The sequence below is a fragment of the Aureobasidium pullulans genome, assembly GCF_000721785.1.
Source record: "Aureobasidium pullulans EXF-150 unplaced genomic scaffold scaffold_4, whole genome shotgun sequence".
NCBI classification, from domain to species: Eukaryota; Fungi; Ascomycota; class Dothideomycetes; order Dothideales; family Saccotheciaceae; genus Aureobasidium; species Aureobasidium pullulans.
Window position 1 is genome coordinate 1,253,280 of NW_021941024.1, and position 23,062 is coordinate 1,276,341.

At 49.6% G+C, this 23,062-nt stretch overlaps 7 protein-coding genes across 7 annotated transcripts; 3 read left to right on the forward strand and 4 right to left on the reverse strand.

Annotated features, from left to right (window-relative positions):
• Nucleotides 1–274: 274 nt before the first annotated feature.
• M438DRAFT_166251 (uncharacterized protein) lies at nucleotides 275–2,904 on the reverse strand. Its single transcript, XM_029899078.1, has 6 exons — nucleotides 2,617–2,904; nucleotides 2,549–2,561; nucleotides 2,422–2,495; nucleotides 2,216–2,366; nucleotides 1,624–2,162; nucleotides 275–1,566 (listed from the first exon to the last, which is right to left on the reverse strand). Exons 1-6 carry the CDS (start codon nucleotides 2,700–2,702, stop codon nucleotides 408–410), a joined length of 2,022 nt encoding a protein of 673 aa, XP_029763464.1. The 5' UTR covers nucleotides 2,703–2,904; the 3' UTR covers nucleotides 275–407.
• A 2,597-nt stretch (nucleotides 2,905–5,501) lies between these two features.
• Nucleotides 5,502–8,393, reverse strand: M438DRAFT_343646 (FAD/NAD(P)-binding domain-containing protein). The gene has a single exon (XM_029905028.1). The coding sequence runs from the start codon at nucleotides 8,211–8,213 to the stop codon at nucleotides 5,565–5,567; it is 2,649 nt and encodes an 882-aa protein (XP_029763465.1). The 5' UTR covers nucleotides 8,214–8,393; the 3' UTR covers nucleotides 5,502–5,564.
• A 1,304-nt stretch (nucleotides 8,394–9,697) lies between these two features.
• M438DRAFT_372803 (uncharacterized protein) lies at nucleotides 9,698–10,444 on the forward strand (the record flags this gene model as incomplete). Its single annotated transcript, XM_029908371.1, has 1 exon — nucleotides 9,698–10,444. The coding sequence occupies one exon, from the start codon at nucleotides 9,698–9,700 to the stop codon at nucleotides 10,442–10,444; it is 747 nt and encodes a 248-aa protein (XP_029763466.1).
• A 195-nt stretch (nucleotides 10,445–10,639) lies between these two features.
• On the forward strand, nucleotides 10,640–13,530 carry M438DRAFT_166305 (ABC transporter transmembrane region 2). The gene has a single exon (XM_029899079.1). The coding sequence runs from the start codon at nucleotides 10,836–10,838 to the stop codon at nucleotides 13,467–13,469; it is 2,634 nt and encodes an 877-aa protein (XP_029763467.1). The 5' UTR covers nucleotides 10,640–10,835; the 3' UTR covers nucleotides 13,470–13,530.
• Nucleotides 13,531–16,195: 2,665 nt separating this feature from the next.
• On the reverse strand, nucleotides 16,196–17,389 carry M438DRAFT_372805 (uncharacterized protein; the record flags this gene model as incomplete). The annotated part of the gene is made up of 4 exons (XM_029908372.1): nucleotides 16,196–16,493; nucleotides 16,547–16,639; nucleotides 16,696–16,813; nucleotides 16,861–17,389. The coding sequence occupies 4 exons, from the start codon at nucleotides 17,387–17,389 to the stop codon at nucleotides 16,196–16,198; spliced, it is 1,038 nt and encodes a 345-aa protein (XP_029763468.1).
• Nucleotides 17,390–18,363: 974 nt separating this feature from the next.
• On the forward strand, nucleotides 18,364–20,789 carry M438DRAFT_166330 (alcohol oxidase). The gene is made up of 2 exons (XM_029899080.1): nucleotides 18,364–18,635; nucleotides 18,876–20,789. The coding sequence occupies exons 1-2, from the start codon at nucleotides 18,593–18,595 to the stop codon at nucleotides 20,726–20,728; spliced, it is 1,896 nt and encodes a 631-aa protein (XP_029763469.1). The 5' UTR covers nucleotides 18,364–18,592; the 3' UTR covers nucleotides 20,729–20,789.
• Nucleotides 20,790–20,850: 61 nt separating this feature from the next.
• On the reverse strand, nucleotides 20,851–22,347 carry M438DRAFT_372807 (uncharacterized protein; the record flags this gene model as incomplete). The annotated part of the gene is made up of 2 exons (XM_029908373.1): nucleotides 20,851–21,330; nucleotides 21,385–22,347. 2 exons carry the CDS (start codon nucleotides 22,345–22,347, stop codon nucleotides 20,851–20,853), a joined length of 1,443 nt encoding a protein of 480 aa, XP_029763470.1.
• Between the last annotated feature and the right edge of the window lie 715 nt (nucleotides 22,348–23,062).

Here is a 23,062-nt window from a genome sequence, read left to right on the forward strand (position 1 = left end):
AGCAAGGCGGTCGGACATATCAGTCATGATCGGGTATATCCTATTCGAGCGAAACGCTGCGGCCCAGCTTCTTTTGCTCAGTCTCCGACAATCTTGGTTGTTGGAAGCCATGTCACCGGGATCCTTGGAAATAGGAGACATGCCCTAACAGACAACAGACGTCAATGGCCGGAATAAGGACTTTACATCGTCATTATCGCCGTGCTAATGTCGTGATATTGATGCTTGGCAAATTTTCGGCCGAAAATCAGAGGAGGTGGCTGATGTTCGAGACACGTTGGCGTTGCGTTGAAATGTTGGCATCGCGTTGAAATGTTGGCATCGCGTTGAGAAAGTTGTGGAATGGAAGCACCGTTTAGCAGAGCGTTGGTAACAACTGAGCTGTTCCAATGGCAGTGCGCGGATGTTCATGACCACAGTGCATCTGGATTGACCACACCGTTTAGTGGCATATTTTCAGGCAGTTTATTCATCTGATCAAGCCAGAATGCAGCATCAAAGTCTGTAACTTGAGGCATGTCGTTCCAAGCAGGTAAGTCTGACAAATCTTGGAGGGGCGGAAATCCAGAGTTCTCGATCATGAAATCAGTCGTTATCGGTGCAGTAATACCAGACTGCATCAAGGCAGCGGCAGTCATGGGCATGTATCCGCTATCTTGGCTGGGTACAGATTCCGGGCTCTCCACATCTTGCGAGCCGGAATGACTTCGCTCAAGAGAGCTCCGGACCTTTTCGTACAAGCGCTCAACAACAGGTAGTGCTGAACGAGCGACTATGTTGGCGCCCTGTATGGTGACCAGAATTTCAAGTGCCTGCTGTATCTTCTTTTCGATAGCTTGAACTTGGCCTTTGATAGGATAGACAAGGGCGATTGCGGCGAGCATGATAGCTGCATTGCTTGGGTAGAAGCCGAATCCGAAGTACACGTAGTGGTGTCGACCTGACATATCCATGAGGGCTTTCTGACTATCAATAGAGCTAATAGCAGCATTCATAGCGACGATGCGACTTTCTGGATGTGAGGCGATAAATGGACGGTGAAGTTCCATCATGACTAAGTTCAACCCACTCAGCGCCTCTTGCCTGTGTAGCGGGAGGTAAGAGAAGTCTAAGTCTGAGTATGTAGCCGGGTTGTTGGGGTTGAGATAAGCAGGTAGGCTGTTCAACAGGTTATCGAGCTGATTGTGGAAAGCCCACACAGAGCCGTAGTCGGCATTCTGTTTGTCGAGTCCATACTCGCGGATTTCGTGAATCTTCCCTGCAACAGCGTAGCGGAAAAGAAGTAGAGAAAGAGGCGAGGGTGCGTGTTCGTCCTTCGGCATTGGCACAGCCTGAGACGGATCTTCTGGAAACGGACAATCAATTGGGAGGTTGATGTCACAATCTTTCGCGTTGATTATCCTGGGTCGTCCCAAGTTCAACGCTGTGCCTGAATCCCAGCAGAATATGTTTACCCAAAGTCGTCTGCCGTACTCCTGAGACCAGAATTGCTCAAGTGTCTCTGATACACTATTGTTCTTTGCATTTGGTCGTGGCTCCCGGTGAAGGTTCAGTTGCTGTGCTTGTCTGCAATCGTTAGATACTATGTTCATCGACATTCCGCCGGAAGAGAAATTGACTTACCTAACACCATCACTGATTGCATACCAACTTTCAACCCCACGACCATTGTTCTTCAGCCAACTAGCTCTGAGCAAGTCATAATCCACAACTGTGATAGTGCCGTTGTATCGGCCAAGCAGCAGCATCAGCTCAGAAGCGACGTCATGATATCTTCGAGACATATGGATGGCGGCTCTCTCATTCGTTGCATGAAGCAAGCGAGCAATCTCCCGATCAGACCGCATGTACTGAAGGCAGACCGCAAGCAGCTGGAAAGAAAATGCCACAAAATATGGCAGATCCTTATTGATGCTAGTCCGTTGAGAAATAGATGTACTGACCACCTCGGTCCACTGCTCGAGCTGCTTGTCCATGTAGCATCTCTGACCGACATTGTAACGCCAATGTACTTCGTCAAAGTAGTAGTTGACTGCCTTTACCAAAATCCGAGGGTCGGGAAGCTGGGCTGCCAGAATCCAGAATTTGGAGCATGGTTTGTTCTGCTCGAGAGCGGCTTGAGTAGAGTCAGAAATCTGGAAGACTTCTTCATCTTCAAGCAACTGATAAATTGTTAGTCAGAAACAATCTGGAGATTGACAAGATATAGTCATACCTTCTTCAAGTCTGTAAAAGCATGAACGTCGTAGAACGAAGAAAGTGCAGTGCCATCTGTTGTTGCTTCTGGAAGCGAAGAATCATTCTCAGCTTGGTCTTCGGCCGAAATAGGCGAGTGCGACTTGGATTCAGGTACTGCGGGTTGTGATCTAGATTATGTGTCAGATCCGATGCTATGACCGTCATGCTTACGGATGATCTTACGGTGGCTGCTCGTAGATACATTTAGCAGCGACGTTTCGGCCTACGCAGTTCTGGCATGGCTTGTTTCTGTCACACTGTGAGGGTTAGGACGATTTTCATATCTTTCGAATCGATTTGTTGGTGGCACCTTCTGCTTTCGTCTGTAACGCGATTAGAACACAAAGCTCCCGAGCAAGCTTGGTTGTGGAAACTGACCTATAACATTCTAAACACGCCGTAACTACACGTTTCCTTTTGAGAGGAGGCGCTGTACCCGCGTCCGTGTCCGCGATATTCTCCATCAGGTCGTGTGAGTAAAGATGGTTGGTTTGACCTATCGATGCTGTCTCGACAAGAACGTCTTGCCAAGCGGAGAATCGTCGGAGGCTTCAAGCTTGGTGTTGACAACGTCTAGTCACAAACTTTGTTTTCTTGTCAACCCCTCGCTTCAACAGACCGCTTATGTGCAATTCACGGACGATACGAGTAGGCCTCCATGGACAGAGGTGTCTTCATAAAGCATTTGGGGACCAGACTGAGCCCTAGAAAGGCCCGAATCGCGCCCAACCCCGCTCCTCCATTCGGGACCCCAAACTCTGTCGAATATGCCTTGCATCTGGATCCACGAAGACCGCATCTTTGCCTGCGAGTGTGCGTTTCTTTGTCTATCTTATTACAGTATGCACTCGGGATGTACTCGACCAAGTCTACTGGCATCTAACTTCGTTTCGGAAATATGCCGCTCATCAACCATGGTGGCCGTCTTTGCAGTTCCCATAGTATCGAAGCATTCCTGCCTTAACTCCGGACCTGGTATCAATTTTGGACCTCTAGGCGACACGCAATACACGCTCGATATGTCGCTTGGCAGTGCTGCGGATGACGAGTATTGTTACCTTATCTTCGATAACTACAGCTCCGCCACCTTTATTGATGGAGTAGCCAGTCATGACCCTACTACACCTTCGGACTTCTAACCCAATTCTGAAGCCTGACATCTCACCCGTCTTTAGCGACATCGTGAATCCGAACCATATCCGACAGGTGGGAGTTCTACCTACTTTTGTATGAACAGAGCATTTGGACAACTGTCATGCCAATGAAGGTCGAAATTGTTGGCGCGCAAGACTTACACTGCTAATCAGATGCAATTATAGTATATAGCAAGGAAGTTTTGTGACAATCAGTGTGGTCACATCTCGAAGGCAGCCGCTGAACTTGCTGGCACTGAATACCAAACAGACATGACCGGAATCTATGCATGGCAGATTCTAACACAAGAGATGGGATGTACATGATGAGGATGAATGACGCCCCGCTCGTCTCAATCTATCTTTGATGATCGCAGGGAACTCTTCTCTTGTAGGTGCCGCCTGGCGAGAGGGAAACTTTCACTTCCAACCTGGTCATTTATTTTCAACAATCTACCACTTGCTCAGCCACAGAAGCGATGGTCCAGCGGCTATGAAGTCTCACGATTAGTGTCCTCCGTTGGTCTCGAGCTCTCTTTTCTTGCCCTCTTCGTCCAGAGCTACCGCCCTGATAGTTTTTCTTCGACATCAACATCAACACCAACATCAACGTTTCATTGATCATTAAACACCGTACCGCGCACAACGAGCCCAGAATGGCTGAGGGGGCCCGATGGAATCAGGGTGACGTGAGCTCAGAATTCACTCGCTGCATTAGTCCACAATTCTCATCAAACGCTTTCGATGCGTCCGAAACGAAGAACCCTTGGGAATCCAGCGGAGCAGTCACACCTTCCAAAGTACCCAAGACGTCGACGCAGACACTCACGACGACACCACACTCGTATTGTCTCCTTCAGTTTGGCATGCTGTATCGTCTGTAATACTCTGGAGTCATCGATGATCGTGGACTATGGCTAGCACAACCCACCAACCCCAATTCAAGAGCTTGTTGAAAGACATTACGTCCGGTGGTGACAAAATGAATTCTGTGGAAGCTCCTCATGAGAGAGCCACATCAAATCATGAAATCACTGGCCCAAACCATCCATACTTTTATGGCTACTCTCGGTCTCTTCGTCCCTCGGTCCTACTCGTAGCCCAAGCAGAGCCTGATCTTTGTCGCGCACGGTTTCAGGATTCATATTTGATCTCAAGGTACACACCTTCATCACATGGTGAGATGGCCGAGCGGTCTAAGGCGCCAGCTTAAGGTTCTTCCAATACGCTGGTCCGAAAGGGCAGGGGTTCGAATCCCCTTCTCATCAACATTCCTTTTGCAGTTTTGCGTGTATACAGCTGCTACAAAACAAGGTGGAAGTGCCGGATGAGGAGAATCAATTTTTAAATTTTCGAATTTTCGTTGGTGGAGAATTTTTTTATGCATGGAGCCCGGGCTTTGAACTGCATAGCTTGGCTTGGCGGCGTTATGTAAGCGCATAAACCTAAGTTGTGCGACTTTCTGGTCATCGACATAATTTGAAACCTGACCTTCAACTGCCAATGCATGTATTCTGAGACCCGGACAACTGTTGAGCGGAGAAGACTGTATCACAGATTCTCCCTAGACGTCACTCTCATCTGTATAAATCATATCAGCTTTCGACGATCTGTCCTTGCCAAAACACTACACACGAGAACAAGGGTTTAGACTCGAGGGACTTGCACCTTGCCCATCCATACCTAGCACTTATTTATTCTTTCGAGGATTCTTTCAGCTTGAAACTTTGATCTTTGAGGTGTGATTGTTCAGCGATCAGAGCTAAAATCCTCCGACTGAATCCTTAGGTGTGACAGGGTGTAGAGATCTGACTATTGAGTTTTGATGATGAGGAAGGTGAAGTACCTTTGGCCCATCAAGTGTATGTCGCAGATAATTTGATGCTGTGATACTGGTGAGATTCTCATACCTACAGCATCATCTCTGCAAGCTTCGTGCATAATCACCGGAGCGCGTATGGATTCGACAATGATATCAGAAAGCCTCGATATAGAAGTACGTACACATCGCAATAGTTAACACAACATTCCCATATCGCAAAACCATAAAAAGACGTTTCAAAACATCACCTCAAATCAACTCCAAACACAAAAAACAATTTACAATCAACATTTTAATTCTATACTGAACTTCTCAAACATAACATGACATAACATACACAAAGAATTGAATCCCTTCCTTCACATCATCATCTAAACACACTGCCAGTACCAATCATTCTGATACTTGCAAGTGCTGCCCTCGGCACATTTGGTAGGTCCTTCGTATCCATTGCCACCACATCTTCCGTATTTGGGAACTTGTGTGTAAGCAGGGCTGGGGACGGCAACGGAAGTGGTGGCGGTGTTTGTCGTATAGGTGGTAGGGATTGTAGCGGAAGATGCAGGGGCTGAAGTGATTGCTGGTGCTGAGGTGACCGCAGCGGAAGACAAAGCAGTAGAGGTTGCGACAATGGCAGAGCTTTGAGCAGCGGTTGAGGAAACAGCGACGACGGAGGTAGCCGAAGAAGTAGGAACAGTACTGTTTGAACCACCACTGACCTGCACAGCAAGCACCTTCTTAGCAGCAGCCTCAGCAGCAACCATAACAATCGCCTGTGTGTTTCCCGTGGGCAAATCAGGGTGGAAGGACGCATCAACAACAAACAGATTATCAGTGCCATAGACCTTAGTGTCCAAGTCGACGACAGCATCACCGCCCTTTCTTCCATCATCTGTGCCCATCTTAGCCGTACCGACGAAATGACTGCCCGTGACGAATGTCTTGATCAAGTCAGCGCCAGTGACGTTGGAGGAAGCGGTAAGTCCGGCGTCAAGAGTCAAAGTCGAGTTTGCAATCTTGGTAAACGAGATCAAGCGGTCTACGAAAGAGGCAAGGGCGTCCTTGTCCTCGGGGGTGTTGAGCCATGGTTGAGTGATATATTCCGTGGCTCCTGCGCTTGTGACGCCGATCTCGCCTGTGGAGGTCAAGCCGTGGGTAAGGTAGATCTTTATCTTGATGGTGTCGTTGGAGGGGGAGTTGCATGTGCCCTGGACGAAGCGTTCGATGCCATCGGTGCCGTTGACGGAAGACCAGAAGTTAAGGCGTTGACCGCCTTGGACGAGAAGGCCGCTGCCATGGGCGAAGAGATCGGCGTTGACTTGAGTGGGATCGGTGAAGGCTGTGGTGTCGAGGGAAGACAAAGAAGTCTTGGTCTTGAACTTCAGAGTAATGATGGGGTGATCTTTGAGGCCCTTGCCAACAGGAAGATCAATCCACTCGGCTTGATCAGGAAGAGTAACAGCTACACTTCCACTCTGAACAGTCTTGATTTGGTCGGCGGGACCGATACCAGAGTTGATGAGGATGCGAGGAGTACTGAGAGCGCCACCAGCAAGAACAACTTTACCACCAGTCTTGACATTGATGATCTGTCTGCTGCCATCAACAAGTTCGACTTCAACACCAGAGACGAAAGAGGATTCGCGAACGGCGCGGATGACAGTGCTGTTGAGTTGGATATGGAAGTTCTTCTTTGCCTTGGCAAGAGGGAGATATGTCAAGACAGGACCAGCGCGAAGGCCGTCCTGAATGTTCCAAGGTGGGTGAGAGAACACATCGGTCTTCTTGTTTGGCTCCTCAAGTGCGTTGACGGATGACCAGCCATTGGAGGTGAAGAAGGAAGACAAAACGTCATACGCGCCTTGATCATATCTCTGACCATCCTTGGAAGGAGAGATGGTACCAGGGTTTCTCTCATAGAAGCTCTCGGCCGAGGAAGAAACATCCGACCACTTCCAACCAGTGGGCCACTTGTCGTCGAAATCACGCTCTTGGGGACGGACGAACATGAGAGCGTTGATCATGCTGCTGCCACCAAGAAGACAGCCAGCCATATCAGCAGTGTCGGTGCAGTACTCGTTGGTGACCTCGGCAGTGGAAAGGTAGTATGCCATAGCAGGAACATCGTACTGAGTTACAGTCTCGTTCCAAGACTCGACGGCACGACCACCGCTGGCGTAGGTAGATGCATCACCACGTTCGATCAGGAGGACCTCGGCTCCAGACTCAGCGAGTCTCTCGGCGACGATGATTCCAGCAGGACCAGCACCGGCGATGATGTAGTCATAGGTGGTGTTCAGTGTGGTGGCAATGGGGGTGGTAGAAGTGGTGTTCTTGCCAGTGTCTACTCCAACAGTGGAGTTGGAGCTAGAAGTACCATTGTTGGCGACAGGGGCAGTCACTGCGGGAACAGCTTCTGCCCATGAAGCCCAAGTATCGTAGGAAGCAGATGAAGAGTTGGCAAAGATGACGGCAAATGCACCGAAACCAGTGTGCATGTTCAAAGCAGTCTCCTCAGAGGAAGGTGCAGCAGGAGCATCGGTAGAGAAAGCCCATCCGAAAGCATTGCCGCTGACAGTGTTGGGGAAGCTGTCGTCCTCGCCAGTGATACATCCATTGCAGACAAAGGTATAAGCAAAGTGGGTGCTGTTGACGAAAGTACCGTTGGCGATGGGTGTGGTAGTAGCATTACCAGTGTAGACAGGAGGGGTAGTGTAGCCAGTGGCCTCACGAAGGGACGACATAACTTTGTCGCCATTGGGCCAAGCCACTACGAGGATGTGACTTGCCATCTGGGCCGACATGTCGAGACCAGCCCATCCCTCAGTAGTGGGAGCAACAATCTGACCAATGAAGTCACTACCAAGAGTCTCCGGAGTGGCAACCGAGAATCTTGCTCCCGATTTCGAATCCTGATAACTCATGAAGTCAATGCCAGTGTTTGGGTCATTGTATGCCACGCTCTGAGCAAAGGCGCCCATTGCATATGCAAGAGGAAGAAGAGCTGCGAAACGAGCCATGTTGCAAGAAAGAATGTAATGAGTCGCTAGGACTGTTTCAAGGAATGAAGAAGATATGGACCGTCAAGGCCTTTGAGACGACTTTTGAAAAAGAGATACAGATTCCACCGGGGAACTGTTTAAACGAAAGACTAAGCCGTCAAGGCTGGAAAAGAGAACGAAGAAAGGAAAGGCGAGAGGTTGACCTACGAGACAGGAAGATAGAGCTTCCACATTCTTATGTACCCACCGAGCAAGAGTCTGGAAAGAGTTTTTGCTCCTGATAGCAAGCGCCAAGTCGGTAGCTGCATAGCCGTTTCGCAGGGGATAGCATGTTTCGCGACAGACACAGCGGGGCAGGAGGTGTGAACAGATGTTGCAGGGTTTGATCGGCCGTGGTCAGCAGTGGAGAGTTGGCAGGATTCTTTGGTAGAGAGCTATAGACGAGACCAATGAGATTCGACCGATTATGGCCGAGTCGGATAGATCGAGAAGTTCGCGAAGAGTCGAGAGTGTATGCTTGGTCGCCGAGATGGAGCTGTTATGGTCAAGGTTGTGCAGCAAAACCAGTTCCAATCAAAAAGGTGCGCTAGCGCGTCAGAAAGTAGAGGTAAGCGAGGAGTCGAGGTCGGCAAGATCGAGTGTGCAGCAACTGCAAAGGTAAAAAGTCATCTATACCAGACCAGTCACGTTACTGTCATTTGCAAACTGGAGCACAGGGGATGGAGTTGTGGGCCATGTGGTTGTTTCATGATTGCGCCACTTGAGCGTAGGGCTGGATTTGGTTCATGCGGCTCTAGGCCGAGAGCGTCTAACCGACTTTACGACTCTTCCATCTTGTAAGGCCGAGACGCTTGTGCTGATGCAGCAAATGATGAGGCCTCCATGATATACATGAAGGATGGATGATGAGAAAAAGATACATCCAGAGAACAGGCAGAAGATGGATCTGCAGAAAGGATATACTCAAAGTTTGCATCTGAAGCGTGTGTAGCAGTCGAGTTTCAGCATGGTTATTCTTGGAGTCGCATAGCCACGAGGGCAAGACAATGTATAAGGGCAAGCGACGGCGATAGGCTTGTGTGCTCTCGGTTCGGACTTGTATATTGCGACAAGAATCGGTTCACTGGTTGGCCAATGCCGGTGTGACTTGGGTGGTGCAGCGTGCAGTCGCTTGAGGTTGCACAGCAATAGTCTTTGCAGCATGCAGTCAGATCACGTCGATATCATGAGTAGACCAGTAAAGACCAACAACGATCAGAGACTAGGTATATGATATTCTCGATGATTGTTGGAACAGAATGACGACGAAGAGTTCGGAATCTCGCGATTGTCCTGCCAACGGAAGGGACGCGACATTTTCGTGAAGCACTTTACGCGTGATTTCACGCAAGCGGCCTCATTTCCATGGCCATCTCCAGTCGACTTTCACCCTCCCATTTCCACCTATACAGACAGCATTCCCCTGCATAACTACCACATACATCGTACTGCACAACATCGCCATGGCACACGTACGTAAACGCCAGTTCCAACCATCGAACCAGTCTTCGATCAAGTCCTTCTTCTCTCCAGTCGGCGCATCATCTCCCTCATCCTCTGCCGAAGTCGACGAATATGCCCAGACGCTGAAGCCCGCGCTGCCCGACCATGTGCAGTCGCTCCTCATCAACGTCGGCATGCGCGTTCGCAAGTCGGTGCCTGAAGGATACAAGACCCACAAGAGTCTCCCAGTCCCGACCATCTCATACATGCACCCTGCCAGCATCTCGGCCAACTCGGAGAACGAGCTACCCGCCAGCAGCGCCCCTGAACTCTACACCAAGCCTTCTGAGTTGACGCCCTTCTGCGGTCTGCACAAGATTGGCGGCTTCAGCTCACAACCCACATCATCTGCTCCTGGCCTGTCCTACACGCAATCTTCTATGGCATCCTCAATCGACATGCCGCAAACGCCAAAGACAAACACACGCAAGAGAAGCTACGCAGACGAGATCGACGAGGATCTCGACACCTTCTTCGACAACAACGACGAGCAGGAGCAGAACGACTCGATGCTAGACGACACGCTCTCACCCAAGACGAAATACCCCCTCAGCCACTCTTCAATGCCCAAGCTCAGTGCTCAGAACGGCATCGTCAGCTCTCAGGGCAGACCCAAGGCTCGCATGAAGACTCGCTCGCCCCACAAGCTTGTCGAAGACTTTGCAGACGAGGATGTCGGATTCCTCCAGCCCATGGAGTGCGATTGAGAGAGAGTTGATTACATGTTGATGGCATTTGTTTTCCGGAGCGGGTATACCAGGTTTTGCATTTTGACTTGTCCTTTTCGCATTGGCGTCTCTCTATCATGGCTCTTTGTCTTTTCAGCTTTCGGCACACTGTAGAAGATGCAATCTCAATTTCGTATTTCCCAAAGAGGCATTCTGATGATCAGTGACCGACTGGGATGGATGCGTGGAGGCGGGCCGGGATTGCGGGGGAGATGGGCTTGGCGCATCACATGCGACCTCGGAATGTGCATCATCAAAGAGCATCAAGTCCATCGAGTCTTGTGCTGCTCATGCACCCACCTGTCCCTTCATCAACGATACCTGATGCTTTCCCTCGCACCTCAAATACACGCGTAATGTGAAGGTCAACATGGCAGCGCAGTCGACGTTACGGCATGGCCCGGACGAAGCACTCCGGGCTCTCCTTACTCGTCTGGTCGACCGCCTTCGTAAGCGACTGAAACGAACTTCTCCTACTCTCCGTCTAGCAGCAGCACTTCTCTTCACTCTCGGTCTTGTCGGTGGCAGTCTCGGCTCGTACAAGTGGTGGATTGAAAGTCGCAAGGAGAAAGAGACAGGAAGACGACTGCTACGACGCAACTCCGGCTTGAGGGCCAAAGACGGCACTCGCACCATCTATGTCGCATACAAATCCTCGACGGCAAAGGTCGTCATCAATCCTACCAAGCCAACCACCTTTGATGCCCACCGTCGCTTGTTCTTGCAACCTCCGAGAGCTGTCGGTCTCAGCGACAGCAACCTGCCACAAGTCCCTCCTCTTCAGACAAAACCTGGCTTGAACCTCGCCTTCCTACATCAATTTCTCAGTCTCATGAACATTCTGATCCCGCGATGGGGAAGTAAAGAGACGGGTCTACTGTTCAGTCATGGTGTCTTTCTGCTACTCCGAACATACCTCTCCCTTGTTGTCGCCCGTCTAGATGGTGAAATTGTACGAGACTTGGTTGCTGGCAAAGGCAAACCATTCCTATGGGGCATCGCAAAATGGTGCACCATTGGAGGTCTGGCCAGCTACACCAACAGTATGATCAAATTCTTGCAATCAAAGGTCTCGATAGCTTTTCGAACCCGTCTCACCCGCTACATCCACGATCTATACCTCAACGACAATCTTAACTTCTACAAACTCTCAAACCTGGACGGCGGCATTGGCCATGGTGCTGATCAATTCGTCACTCAAGACTTGACCCTATTCTGCGACTCTGCAGCTAGCCTGTACTCGAGTCTGGGAAAGCCTCTGGTAGATCTGGTCGTCTTCAACTACCAGCTCTACCGTTCTCTTGGCCCACTGGCTCTGACCGGTTTATTAGCCAACTACTTTGCGACTGCCACGCTACTCAGAAGGCTTTCGCCTCCATTTGGCAAGCTAAAGGCTGTCGAGGGCAAACGAGAAGGTGACTTCCGAGCTCTGCATGCTCGCCTGATCGCCAACGCTGAGGAAGTTGCCTTCTATGGAGGTGACCAGATGGAAAAGCTCTTCCTGGATAAGGGCTTCCAAGAACTCAAGAGATGGATGGAGGGCATTTACAGCCTAAAGATCCGATACAACATGCTCGAAGACTTTGTCCTCAAGTATTCTTGGAGTGCTTTTGGCTACCTCATCACTTCTCTTCCGGTCTTTCTACCTGCTTGGGGTGGGCTGGCAGAAGTGGGCGACAAGAAGTCAGCACAGCCAACTTCAGAAGCCGCCCTCATGGCCCAGACACCAACAGACGAGTCTGGCAATCGCACTCAAAACTTCATCACAAACAAGCGTCTCATGCTTTCACTCGCAGACGCAGGCGGTCGCATGATGTACAGCTTGAAAGACCTGTCAGAACTAGCAGGCTACACGTCTCGCGTCTACACTCTAATCAGCACACTCCACCGTGTCCACGCCTCCGCATACCACCCTCCCCGCAACACATATCCTGAGTTATACTCTCTCGCTGACACCCAAGGCACCCTCCACAAAGGCTTCTCTGGCGTCCGCTTCGAAAACGCACCCGTCGTTGCACCAGCCCTATGGCCTCAAGCTGGCGAAGAACTCCTCGATAACCTCAATTTCGTCATCCAAAGCAACCAACATATCCTCATCATCGGCCCTAACGGTAGTGGCAAATCCGCCCTCTCAAGAATACTAGCTGGTTTGTGGCCTGTGTACCGCGGTCTGGTATCTCGCCCTCGCAGTGTCGGCCAGGATGGCATCATGTTTTTGCCGCAACGACCGTATCTTTCTCCAGGCACACTGCGTGATCAGGTTATCTACCCGCATACGGAATTCGACATGCGTGCTTCTTCACGCTCGGATGCAGAGTTGGAGCAAATCCTCGAAGATGTGAGACTAGGCTATCTACCATCAAGAGAAGGCGGCTTCGACACGAGAAAAACATGGAAAGACGTTCTTTCAGGTGGCGAGAAACAACGCATCTCTTTCGCGAGATTGCTCTATCATTCCCCTGCTTTTGCGGTTATTGATGAAGGTACTTCTGCTGTTTCTTCTGATGTTGAGGGTTTGCTGTACGAGACATTGAAGAATAGAGGTGTGACGTTACTCACCATTTCCACTCGGGCAAGTTTGAAGAAATATCATGATTTTGTTTTGACCCTTGGATTGGGCGAACAAGGTGATGAGTGGGAGATGCAGAAGATTGGAACAGAGTCGGAGAAGGATTCAGTGGAGAAAGAGATTGCCGAACTCAAGGAACGGCTGTCCAAAGTGGGTGAGTGGAAGAGACGGAAGGCGGAGATTGAAGATGAGTTGGCTAAAGTGTGGGTTGAGGGGGTGGGTGTTTTGGAGGCCGCCGACTACAATGGGGAGGCAGAGGAGGTCGAGGTGTTGGAGGAGGAAGAGGGAGAGGAAGTTGCGCTTAGTGATACCGAGACTGAGAGGGCTGGTGGTGAGGGAGAGGTGCAAGATGATGCTGCTACTGATGGGTATGGCACTGATACGCAAGAATTTGTCACACCTGCTGCCACGCCAATGGAAAGAGCGTCACCGTAGAGGTAGATACGTCCGTTACGATAACTCATGGTCAATGCATTTCCAGTTCCACTTCTCGCTCTTCAGCTCATCATTTCTCGTACAGTCAAGTGATACTTTTCTGCACCTTACTCTCTACCACAACTCTATACTCCTTCCTATCCGTGACATCATTAGTGCATCCCATAGAAGAGCACAACTCTCTCCTTCCACCGTGTACCCATAAGATGATTCAGACAATCGCAATCGCAATTCCACACCACCAAATCCCACTGCTCTCATCTAACATGCTTTGATGGCAGCCTCACATACTTCTGTTGTTTCGTTCCCGCCATGTGAGATACAGCAGCCATCCGTTTAGTATGAGACTAAAAGTTATAAAAGACCTTTATTGGTTGAAAAATGGCATTGGATCTTCATACTCGATTGTGGTGTTCATACCACTGAAACCTGGATCTGGCACATCATATCTTGTGATCAGGAATTGAGGTGATGTGAAGGAGAGGAGGTGGGAAGGGAGAGAAAGGTGATCAGGTCAGTGAATCAACCATTATCTCACGAAAGATCCTTGGGTCAAATCGAGCGTTATCAATAAGCTGTGCTTGGAAGGATGGTTGATGTGGTGGTTTTCTTGGACCTGTGTTCTTCCTTTGCTCAAGATATGGCTACAGAGAACGTTACATGATCTTTCAGCAGAGCTTCTAATACTCTAGGTTGGGTATGGGGTTGTGACAGCAGACTGTTCGTGGTCTGGAAGATGGATGTATTTGTTTGCAACGGTGTCTGTAGACTCGATATTATACCGTCGCGTTCGTTTCCAAGATCCGCTGCAGATGAACAATTTCCATCATATCAAGCATAGAACAAGATAATCATAACGACTAAATAGGAGTAGTGTGTAAACTCTTTAAGTCAATTATACACATAATAGATGAATGAGTATTCCATCTCTTGAACCAAATGAAGAATATACAATGCTGAAGACTCGAAGTATAAGACTTCATCTCTAGCGTGGAGACTGTAATGGCTGGTGGATGAAACTTATACACTGGAAAAAGCACCGACATGGGCAGGAAGAGAAGAAACTCATCAGGTCAGTGATACTCTCACTAACCTCCACCTCCTAGTATGTCAGCCATGCGAACAAATGTCTGGTCCATCAAAAGCTCGGCTTCTGGGTGGAGGAGCAGACAAGACAACAGAACCATTGACCTACTTCCCTTCCCTTCCCCGTCTGTACTGCCTTCCCGAACCAAATCCTCCAATGTATTGACTCAGATCGACCTGCACGATCTCGTCAGATACAGGTTGGCGGTTGCGGCTTTGTTGTTACTAGATCTTGCAGAGACGTGCGTCACTTATAAGAACCGCATAATCTGATCTCCAATAACGCAAGTGCTGAAACAAGGGCATGGAAGCCACTTCAGATTAGTTTCTACATAGCCCCTTCCGTTCTAAGCGGTGGTGGTTAGATAACTTGATTCGTCAATTGTTGTCTGTTGCAGTAAGATTTTCGGTATAAAGTCTGCGCTCTAGATAGGAATTCTTGTGAGAAGCTCACTGCCCGCTATGGAAGGTGTCCAGATTGATTTGTCTATGTCTTTGTTATTGCGCGATCTACGCCATTTCTGCAGCGGCTTTGCTTATTCATCGTTAGAGAGGGGGAGAGAGAAGAATGATAAGGTCTGTGATTCTGATACTTGCCTCCACTCTCTTCGTCTCTAGTATCTGAAGAAACTCTCCATTATCTTGTTCTGCAAAAGATTGTTGGTCGTGGACCTGTGTTCTTTTCCTCTCTACGCTCCTTCGACACCGTGTTAATGTTTCCCAAGTATCACCTTGGCAGCGATCGGTCAAAATCTGCTGATCGCTCTACGATTCACGTACGAGAGACACGATGTTGTGAGATTCGAATTTGTGATTGATTTGCGTCCATAAAGTGCATGACTTTCCCTTTCCACAGACTGTAAAACTGTGATACCGGTGTTCACTGATACATCTCTACATGCCTATGCAATCACATATGCTAGTCATGTATGTATAATGCAGACTTGCTTGATGACGAGGTGCAAGAATGTGCACTGCGAGAATGACTTCTAGACGAGTATAAAATCACCGGACTTGTAATCACATTTGAGGATATTGATTTGACCCCGAGCAGGATAGGTTCGTGAAGAAGTGATTCCATTGTATTCAAGGACAAGACTGTGCAATGCGAGTGAATGATATCACCTAAACGGAGGGAAAAGGCAGGAGAGTAGAACAGGCGGGTCCATGACACGGCATTTGTCTTTCACCTCCCACCACAATACTTGCAATAGTCCATCACATCAGGAATTTGAAAGTTACATGCCAGAGGAGGACAGACTTCGGCTCCAGTGTCACAAACCTGTCTCCTCTCTATACGTATCCGAAGGCTGACCGTTAGGGCCAGGACAGAAAGTAATCAATACTAACGTGAGTCACCGCCCTCGTGCTCGAGTCGGCGCTCCAAATTGGAAAGAAAATACGTTCCATGATGATTGTTGACCCGACCAGATATCCTAGTCTGAAGGGTATTTCAACAGTTGGCACTCGTAGTACGGGCTGTTCGGGAGGCGTATGTGTCGTCGACGATGACATAGTCTGCGCAATGCAGGTCCTGTAGAAGCTCGGTGGGAAGGGAATCTATGAGCGTTTTTCGCTCTCGATATGTTCGTAATGATTCTGTGATCTCATGTCTTTATTATGTTCGTGATATGTAACTTTCATCTCAACTCTTTCTCCAAGCTATCAAGTTCTGTGAACGTCGATCCGTTCTTGTATGGTCGTAGGGGTATACCGCTGGCTTCGCTGCGTGGTGATCCGCCCATATCGAACGCCAAAGAAGGCTCGGGCGATTTAACGTAGCCCATGCGCGTTGGAGTCGCAAAGCTGTTGCGTAGATTTGTTGTTCTTGAGCCGGAAGCATTTGAAGTCAACGTTTTTGCTCGCTCGGTGAAGTATTTGTAGATTGAGCGAGACAGTGCGAGGTTTGCGGCGATTATACCAAGGAAGAGCTCGGTGCTGGAATTGTCAGTGAATGAGTATGGGAACATTATTTTGGTGACAAAACATACTTTGCCCAAATCGCAGCGATACAGTATGCGTACGAGAGGTCGTCCGTAGTTGTTCCTAAAGAAGCCGCTCGTATGGCTGAGCAGATCGTAGCTCTGAAATATGGAGTCAGCCTTGCGTAGTTCAAGTGTCATGGTGATGGGTTACATACACCAAACCCATACTCATCAAACCACAGACTGCAGCTTTAGTCGACCATGGAATGCGTACGTTCCATACGACGTAGATTGGCAGCACAGTACAGATCACATCAGTGACGACGGCATATGCTAGAAGGCGTAAGTACAGAACAGCGAGTGAAAAATCATGTACGAACAAGCTTGTAGGTAGATACTGTATATCCGGACTTCGGCGGGCCAGCAATGATCTGCATAGGTGCCGTTCCAGTACGCTTTCAGGGGGGAGCATTCAGCCAGCAGTACAACCAGACATTCGAAGTTGGTCAGGACTAGTCCTGTGATGATGGCGCCCAAGGTGTATCTTAGAGGTCTTGTGTCTTTGATGCGCAGAATCAAGATGCAAATCGAGACCTTCATCAGACAGATTGTTGGAAAGAGCAAGACTTGTGTGTACCATGTGAGCATGTTGATAGTCTGGTAGTCGTCGTCGGAAACAAATTCGCGGTGCTTTCCATTCCCATAGCGGACACTGACAATTTGTATCGACATTCGGGCCACCGCTAGGGTAGTGGTCACTGCCATTGCTCCGTCGTCGAAGCCTAGCTGCCGGTTGCCCCATCGCGTCCAGCACCGCAAACCAGTGGTCACGACAGCCAGAGAGGTAAGTATGCAGGTGAGTACAAGTAGAGTAGGACCTTTGTCGTCACTTGGTGAATGTTCTCCCATTCTGCCTGATCTGACGTGCAGCAGGAAACGATGGTGGGTGCGAGAATCTAGCAAGAAGACATGGCATGTACTTCTGCAGTCATATCAATAGCCTTTTCTTTCGGCCGGCTGTACTTACGAAGAGTGCCCAAAACACTGCATCATCCTAGCTCTGGCCCTAATCGACTCGCATTCGTGATCATTGTTTGCGAATAAGCAACACGGCTTTCGGAGGGTCGTGACTAATTTCCGTATAGCACATCAATCTTGGCCACACCGCGTCGAGGGGTTATGTTGCTCGCATCATCCCACGCTCACCTTGTACACCTCATAACCAGCGCCTTTTTCTTCCATCCCGGTAGTCATGTCGTTGAAGAACAACGTCGTAGGAATACAATTTCTGGTCCACTGTTCGCCACAGCTCGAGAAACATTGTCCAGTGTTCAATTGTTGATTGTAGTCGGACTTTCGGCCTCCAGCCACGAGGGCTGAACATCCTTGTTAAACTCTGCCGTGGACCGAGGAACTTGATCTTGCGACCAGCTTCTGGTTGGTCAATCTGGTAGTAGTCCTTAGACATCGTGGCCCATGACAAGAGTCAATCAAGGACTGAAAGATTCGAGAAGTTGGACCGTGAACGAGCGGTGCATTCATCCAAACTCGCACGGCTCGGTTGGAGATCCGCCTCGTTTTGGTGTTGATGGACCCCTGCAACTTCTTGGGTGGTTCGGAAGACGATGGGCCGCTCACGGCCCGCATCCACAAGTTTCACAAGTGAGCCATCAGAGACAAAAACACTCTGGAGAAGATGGTCGTGACGAGGAAAGAGACAGGCATTCAGATGATGTTCGTGTCCGCTCAGGAGGGAAGCAACAATTGAGGTGGCTGGCAAAGTCAGCATCGCTCGGCGCGGCGAAGGAGATTGCCGGCCTTCGATGATCGACACCCCACCACTTTTCATGAAACTCTTCCTTCCTTCCTTCGCATTGTTGAGTGGCTATTTATCCTAGCGACCACGAGGTGCATATACTGATTTGACTCGAAGCTTAAGAAGTCGGCGATATTTAGGGCAACCAGCAGCATCTCGCGACTTGCGCTTACACGACTCATGCCATCTCAAACACTGACCATCGGACACGAGTGATTGATCTAGGGAGATAGAGTATTCTGTTTGACGACCTCGTGGAGTTCTCGAGAAACAGCATCTACAGCTCATCGTAAGATATGCGGTGCCTGACGATCGACATATGGAATTCAGTGTATTCGAGTAGGATGCATCCGTTTCGCTCTAGAATATCCCACTCCCACCACCTATATGCACGCTAGCAACCAGATCTTGGCTGTGTCCATGCAGACCGCTCCAGTCGGGACTTCATATACGCCCCATCTATTCTTTAGTCCAACAGTTTAGCCTACCAAGAACTCAACTACCGACAGTATTCGCATGACTTTGCCTCACCAGACTCACTGAAGAATTCCGTATAAAGGCTGACTCTGTCCAACATAGAGTTTCTCCTCACGGTCTCATTTACCGAGCAGAACACTAACATGGCTCCTTCGTTGTTTACGACCGCTGTCCTCTCAGTCCTTGCTGCGTCGTCGTTGGCGCAAGCCACCAAAAAGACAGTCGACTTCATTGTCGTTGGTGGAGGTACTGCTGGCCTCGCAGTCGCTAGTCGCCTGAGTCAGTATCTGCCTAACAACACAGTCCTGGTCATTGAAGCCGGTCCAGATGGCCGCAATGTGCCTGGTATTTACATCCCTGGTATGAAGGGCAGTACCCTCGGCGGCATTTACGACTACAACTTCACGACTGTTGCGCAACCACACGCTGGTGGCCGCTCCTGGGCCCAAAACCGAGGAAAGGTGCTGGGTGGTAGTTCCGCTTTGAACCTCATGTGCTGGGACCGCGCTTCAGTAGCTGAATATGATGCTTGGGAACATATCGGAAATCCTGGTTGGAACTGGGACAACATGATTACCAGCATGCTCAAGGTCGAGAACTACACTCAAAGTGTGTATCCCGGACAGGAGATCGACCAAGGTGTTGGAGTCGATGGTCCCATTCACGCCACCATCAACAGAATTCAGCCTGCCGATCAAGATACTTGGATTCCAACAATGGAGAAACTTGGCTTCCCAGAAAACATGGAATCTCTCGATGGTAACCCTCTTGGTGTCTCAATTCAACCCAACAACATCGACACAACTAAGTACACACGTTCGTACAGCCCTGAGTACTTGAAGATTGCCGGAGACAACCTCTATGTCATGACCGACGCTCAAGTTGTCAAGGTGAACACGGAAAAGAGAGCTGGCCAGGTCGTTGCCACTGGTGTCACTCTCAAGAACAATGTCACCATCAACGCTTGTAAGGAGGTCATCTTGAGTGCCGGCTCCTTCCAGTCTCCAGGTCTTCTCGAACTTTCCGGTATCGGAAACTCCTCAATCATTACTGCTGCGGGTATTGAGCCTGTACTCGGACTCCCTACCGTTGGCGAGAACTTGCAGGATCACATTCGTATCCAAAACAGCTTCAAACTTAAGGACCTGGCTTCCTTCGATGAGCTCAAGTACAATGCCACTTTCAAGGCCGAACAGCTTGCTCTTTATAACGCCAATGAGGTGTCCATTTATGATTATGCCGCATCTGGATTCGCTTACCTTACATGGCCCCAAGCTCTCGGCAATGAGTCTGCCAAACTGATCAACGTCGCAAAGACTGCTACCAATGGCAATGCCTCAATTATCGACAAAACCAAGCTCGACTTCATGACAGGCAACAAAAGCCACACCATCCCTCAACTCGAAATCATCTTCTCCGACGGCTACACCGGAGTCGGAGGCTACCCAATTGTGAACTCATCCGAATACGGCTCCAACTACTTCACCCTCCTCAGTGTCATCATGCACACTCTATCCCGCGGTAACGTCCACATCAACACATCCAACCCCCTCGGCAAACCCATCATCGACCCCAGATACTTCAGCAACGAATACGACCTCCAAGCCGCCATCGCCGCCACAAAACTCAACCGCAAAATCGCCCAAACGGCACCAATGAAAGACATCATCGCCGAAGAATACGAGCCCAGTGCCGATATCCAAACTGATGAGCAATGGAGAGATTTCGCTCTCGACCATACTTTGACTATTTATCATCCTCTGGGCACGTGTGCCATGCTTCCCGAAAAGGATGGTGGTGTTGTTAGTCCCGAGTTGAAGGTTTATGGTACGCAGAATTTGAGAGTTGTGGATGCTAGTGTTATTCCTGTGCAGCTTTCTGCGCATATCCAGACTGCTATTTATGGTATTGCTGAGCGTGCTGCTGAGATCATTGCAAAGGAGTGGTCTGCTTGATGCACCATTGAAATTGCGGAAAAGGCTTACACATGAACCGATTGACTTTTACTATTTTAACTATCTCCTTGAATGTTGTTTAACTGCTTCTGCTTCCGATCGTTTGGTGTTGGACGACTTGCTCAGACCGGAGGAGGGATAGCAGGCGAGTAAGGGTTTCTCGCAACATCAGCCTCAAAACTATGCACCTTCTCATCAACAGGCGACTCAGCCACCGACTCCGAAGTCCTACCCTCACCCATCTCATCAGCCTTCCCCTTCTCGGCCGCCAGAATAAGCTGTCTCCTCTCCTCCTCTTTAGCTTTGTGCTCTCTCTCTGCAACCGCACAACGGTGGTTCAATGCAATAACAGCCAAAGGCAAGAACACAATCTCCCAAGTGAAGAGGATAGGCAAGGCCTGATAGAGACGGTCGACGGCGCCGCCTGACCAGATCTGGATCAGCACTTGCCAGACTTCGTGGGCGGGAAGTGCGTAACCCCAGCGGTAGAAACCGGGTGCGAGTTCGAAGGGCCAGATTGTGCTGGTGACGTTGAGGATGACCCAGGTGAGGACGAAGAAGGGGAGGAATTTCATTGGGATGAAACCGGTAGCGACGTCGATCTGGGAGCAAGTTAGTATCGATGGATTTGAGTTGACCTCGTTGTTCTTGCTTACCACTGCGAAATTGATGTGCATGAAAAGCCAGATGATGACCCAGGTGCAGAAGAATTGACCTGCACCTACAGACCAGTCCTCGCGGAAAGCCCAGATGTAGCCGACCCAGCACAGTGAGCCCACGAAGGTGTATGAAAGACTCAAAACCAGGCGGATGATACCGTTGTTGAGCATTGGTAGGTGCGAGTATAGGTTGAACTCAGCACTGACACCATTTATGGCCATGAGGAAGAAGAACTGCATGATGATGGGCATAACCATAGCGACAGTGTTATACAAGACGCGGGTACCCTGGGTTGTGGGCATGATATTGATATCTCCACCTTGAATGGGATTGAGGAAAGCTTGGAGGGCGGCAGGGTCGTTCTTGTTCAGAGCTTGCAGTGCTCCAGTGCCGTTCATGTGGTTGTATGCGATGCGAGCGACTGCCACAAGCTGAGACATACTGGACTTGATGGTGGCGTCTTCCACGGCTGGGTAGCGAACCTGGTTCCAGACATAGGTGATTGTGTTGGTAGGGTCGTAAGCTGCTGCTGCATCTCCACCCTCGAGGGCGGCTGCAAGGCGCTCGGAAGCTCCAGCATGAGTGAAGACGGCAGCCCAGTGATCTCCTCTTCTGACAGCTTGCACGATGTCTTCAACCTCGGGGTACTTGGAGCTGCTCTCGATGTCGAAGGTAGGGAATGTGTCGGCCTTGAGTTGTGTGATGGCACCTTGTAGACTCTTTCCAATGACGCCGCCGTCATAATCGACGGTGAGGATGTTGAGGTTGTGGACTCTGTGTTCTGATTTGAACAACGAGCCGAACAAATATGACATGTTCACGAGGAACAAGATTTGTAGTAACATGAAAGAAGCAATAGCTGCAATCATGAACGGCTTCTTGCGTCCATTCCAGAATGGATCTCGGTGTCCAATACGATGAGCGGACTTTTCCGGAATGAAGAGGCTGATGAAGCCCATGGTGAAGTTTGATGTAGCTTGGAGTTATTTGGGGTATGTTGATAGAAGTCGTAAGCAAAGTCGAGTTGTTCTTGGAGCTCCTACAAGCTGGTGATTGATAGATGTAGCGGGGAAGGAAGTCTGGGTGAGGTGAAAACAAAAAGAAAACCTACAACGTCGCAGCGACTTTACCTGTACATATACACGTTCTATTCTCCTATTGATTTTTGAATCCTGACACAATGTCGGCTGGTCGGAGACCAACAGTTCCAAGATTGAACTTTTCAAGTCAGACCAGCGTCAGAGATGCAAGCGTGAAGGAGTCTTCGGCCTCTGGAGCTCCGATGTGAAGGCGCAGTCAGGGTTTTAGGGCTTCGGCAGGGCGTTCCGAGACCTCCTTCTTGTCTTTCGTCTCGGATCCGGAGGCACGCGAATCCGTTCCTGGCCTTCAGCATAGAAGGCGACAAGTCGTTATGGAAAGAAGTCACACGTCTATCTTGCGCTCCGGATGTCGATAGCTTCCAGTCTCCAGGTCATCGAGACTGCTTCTGGGTTCCCCCAATGATGCGAACTGACGGCCCACGCGTCTGCCGACCTCGATCGCGTCTCCATTGTGTTTCGAGATGTTTTGTCCTTCAAGATCGATCCGTTGGTCAGGGAGAAATCACTTCCTATTTATGTCTTTGTCTTCGGACTCCGGTGGGGAGAATTGACGCTTGACAGTTTGGTCGCACGT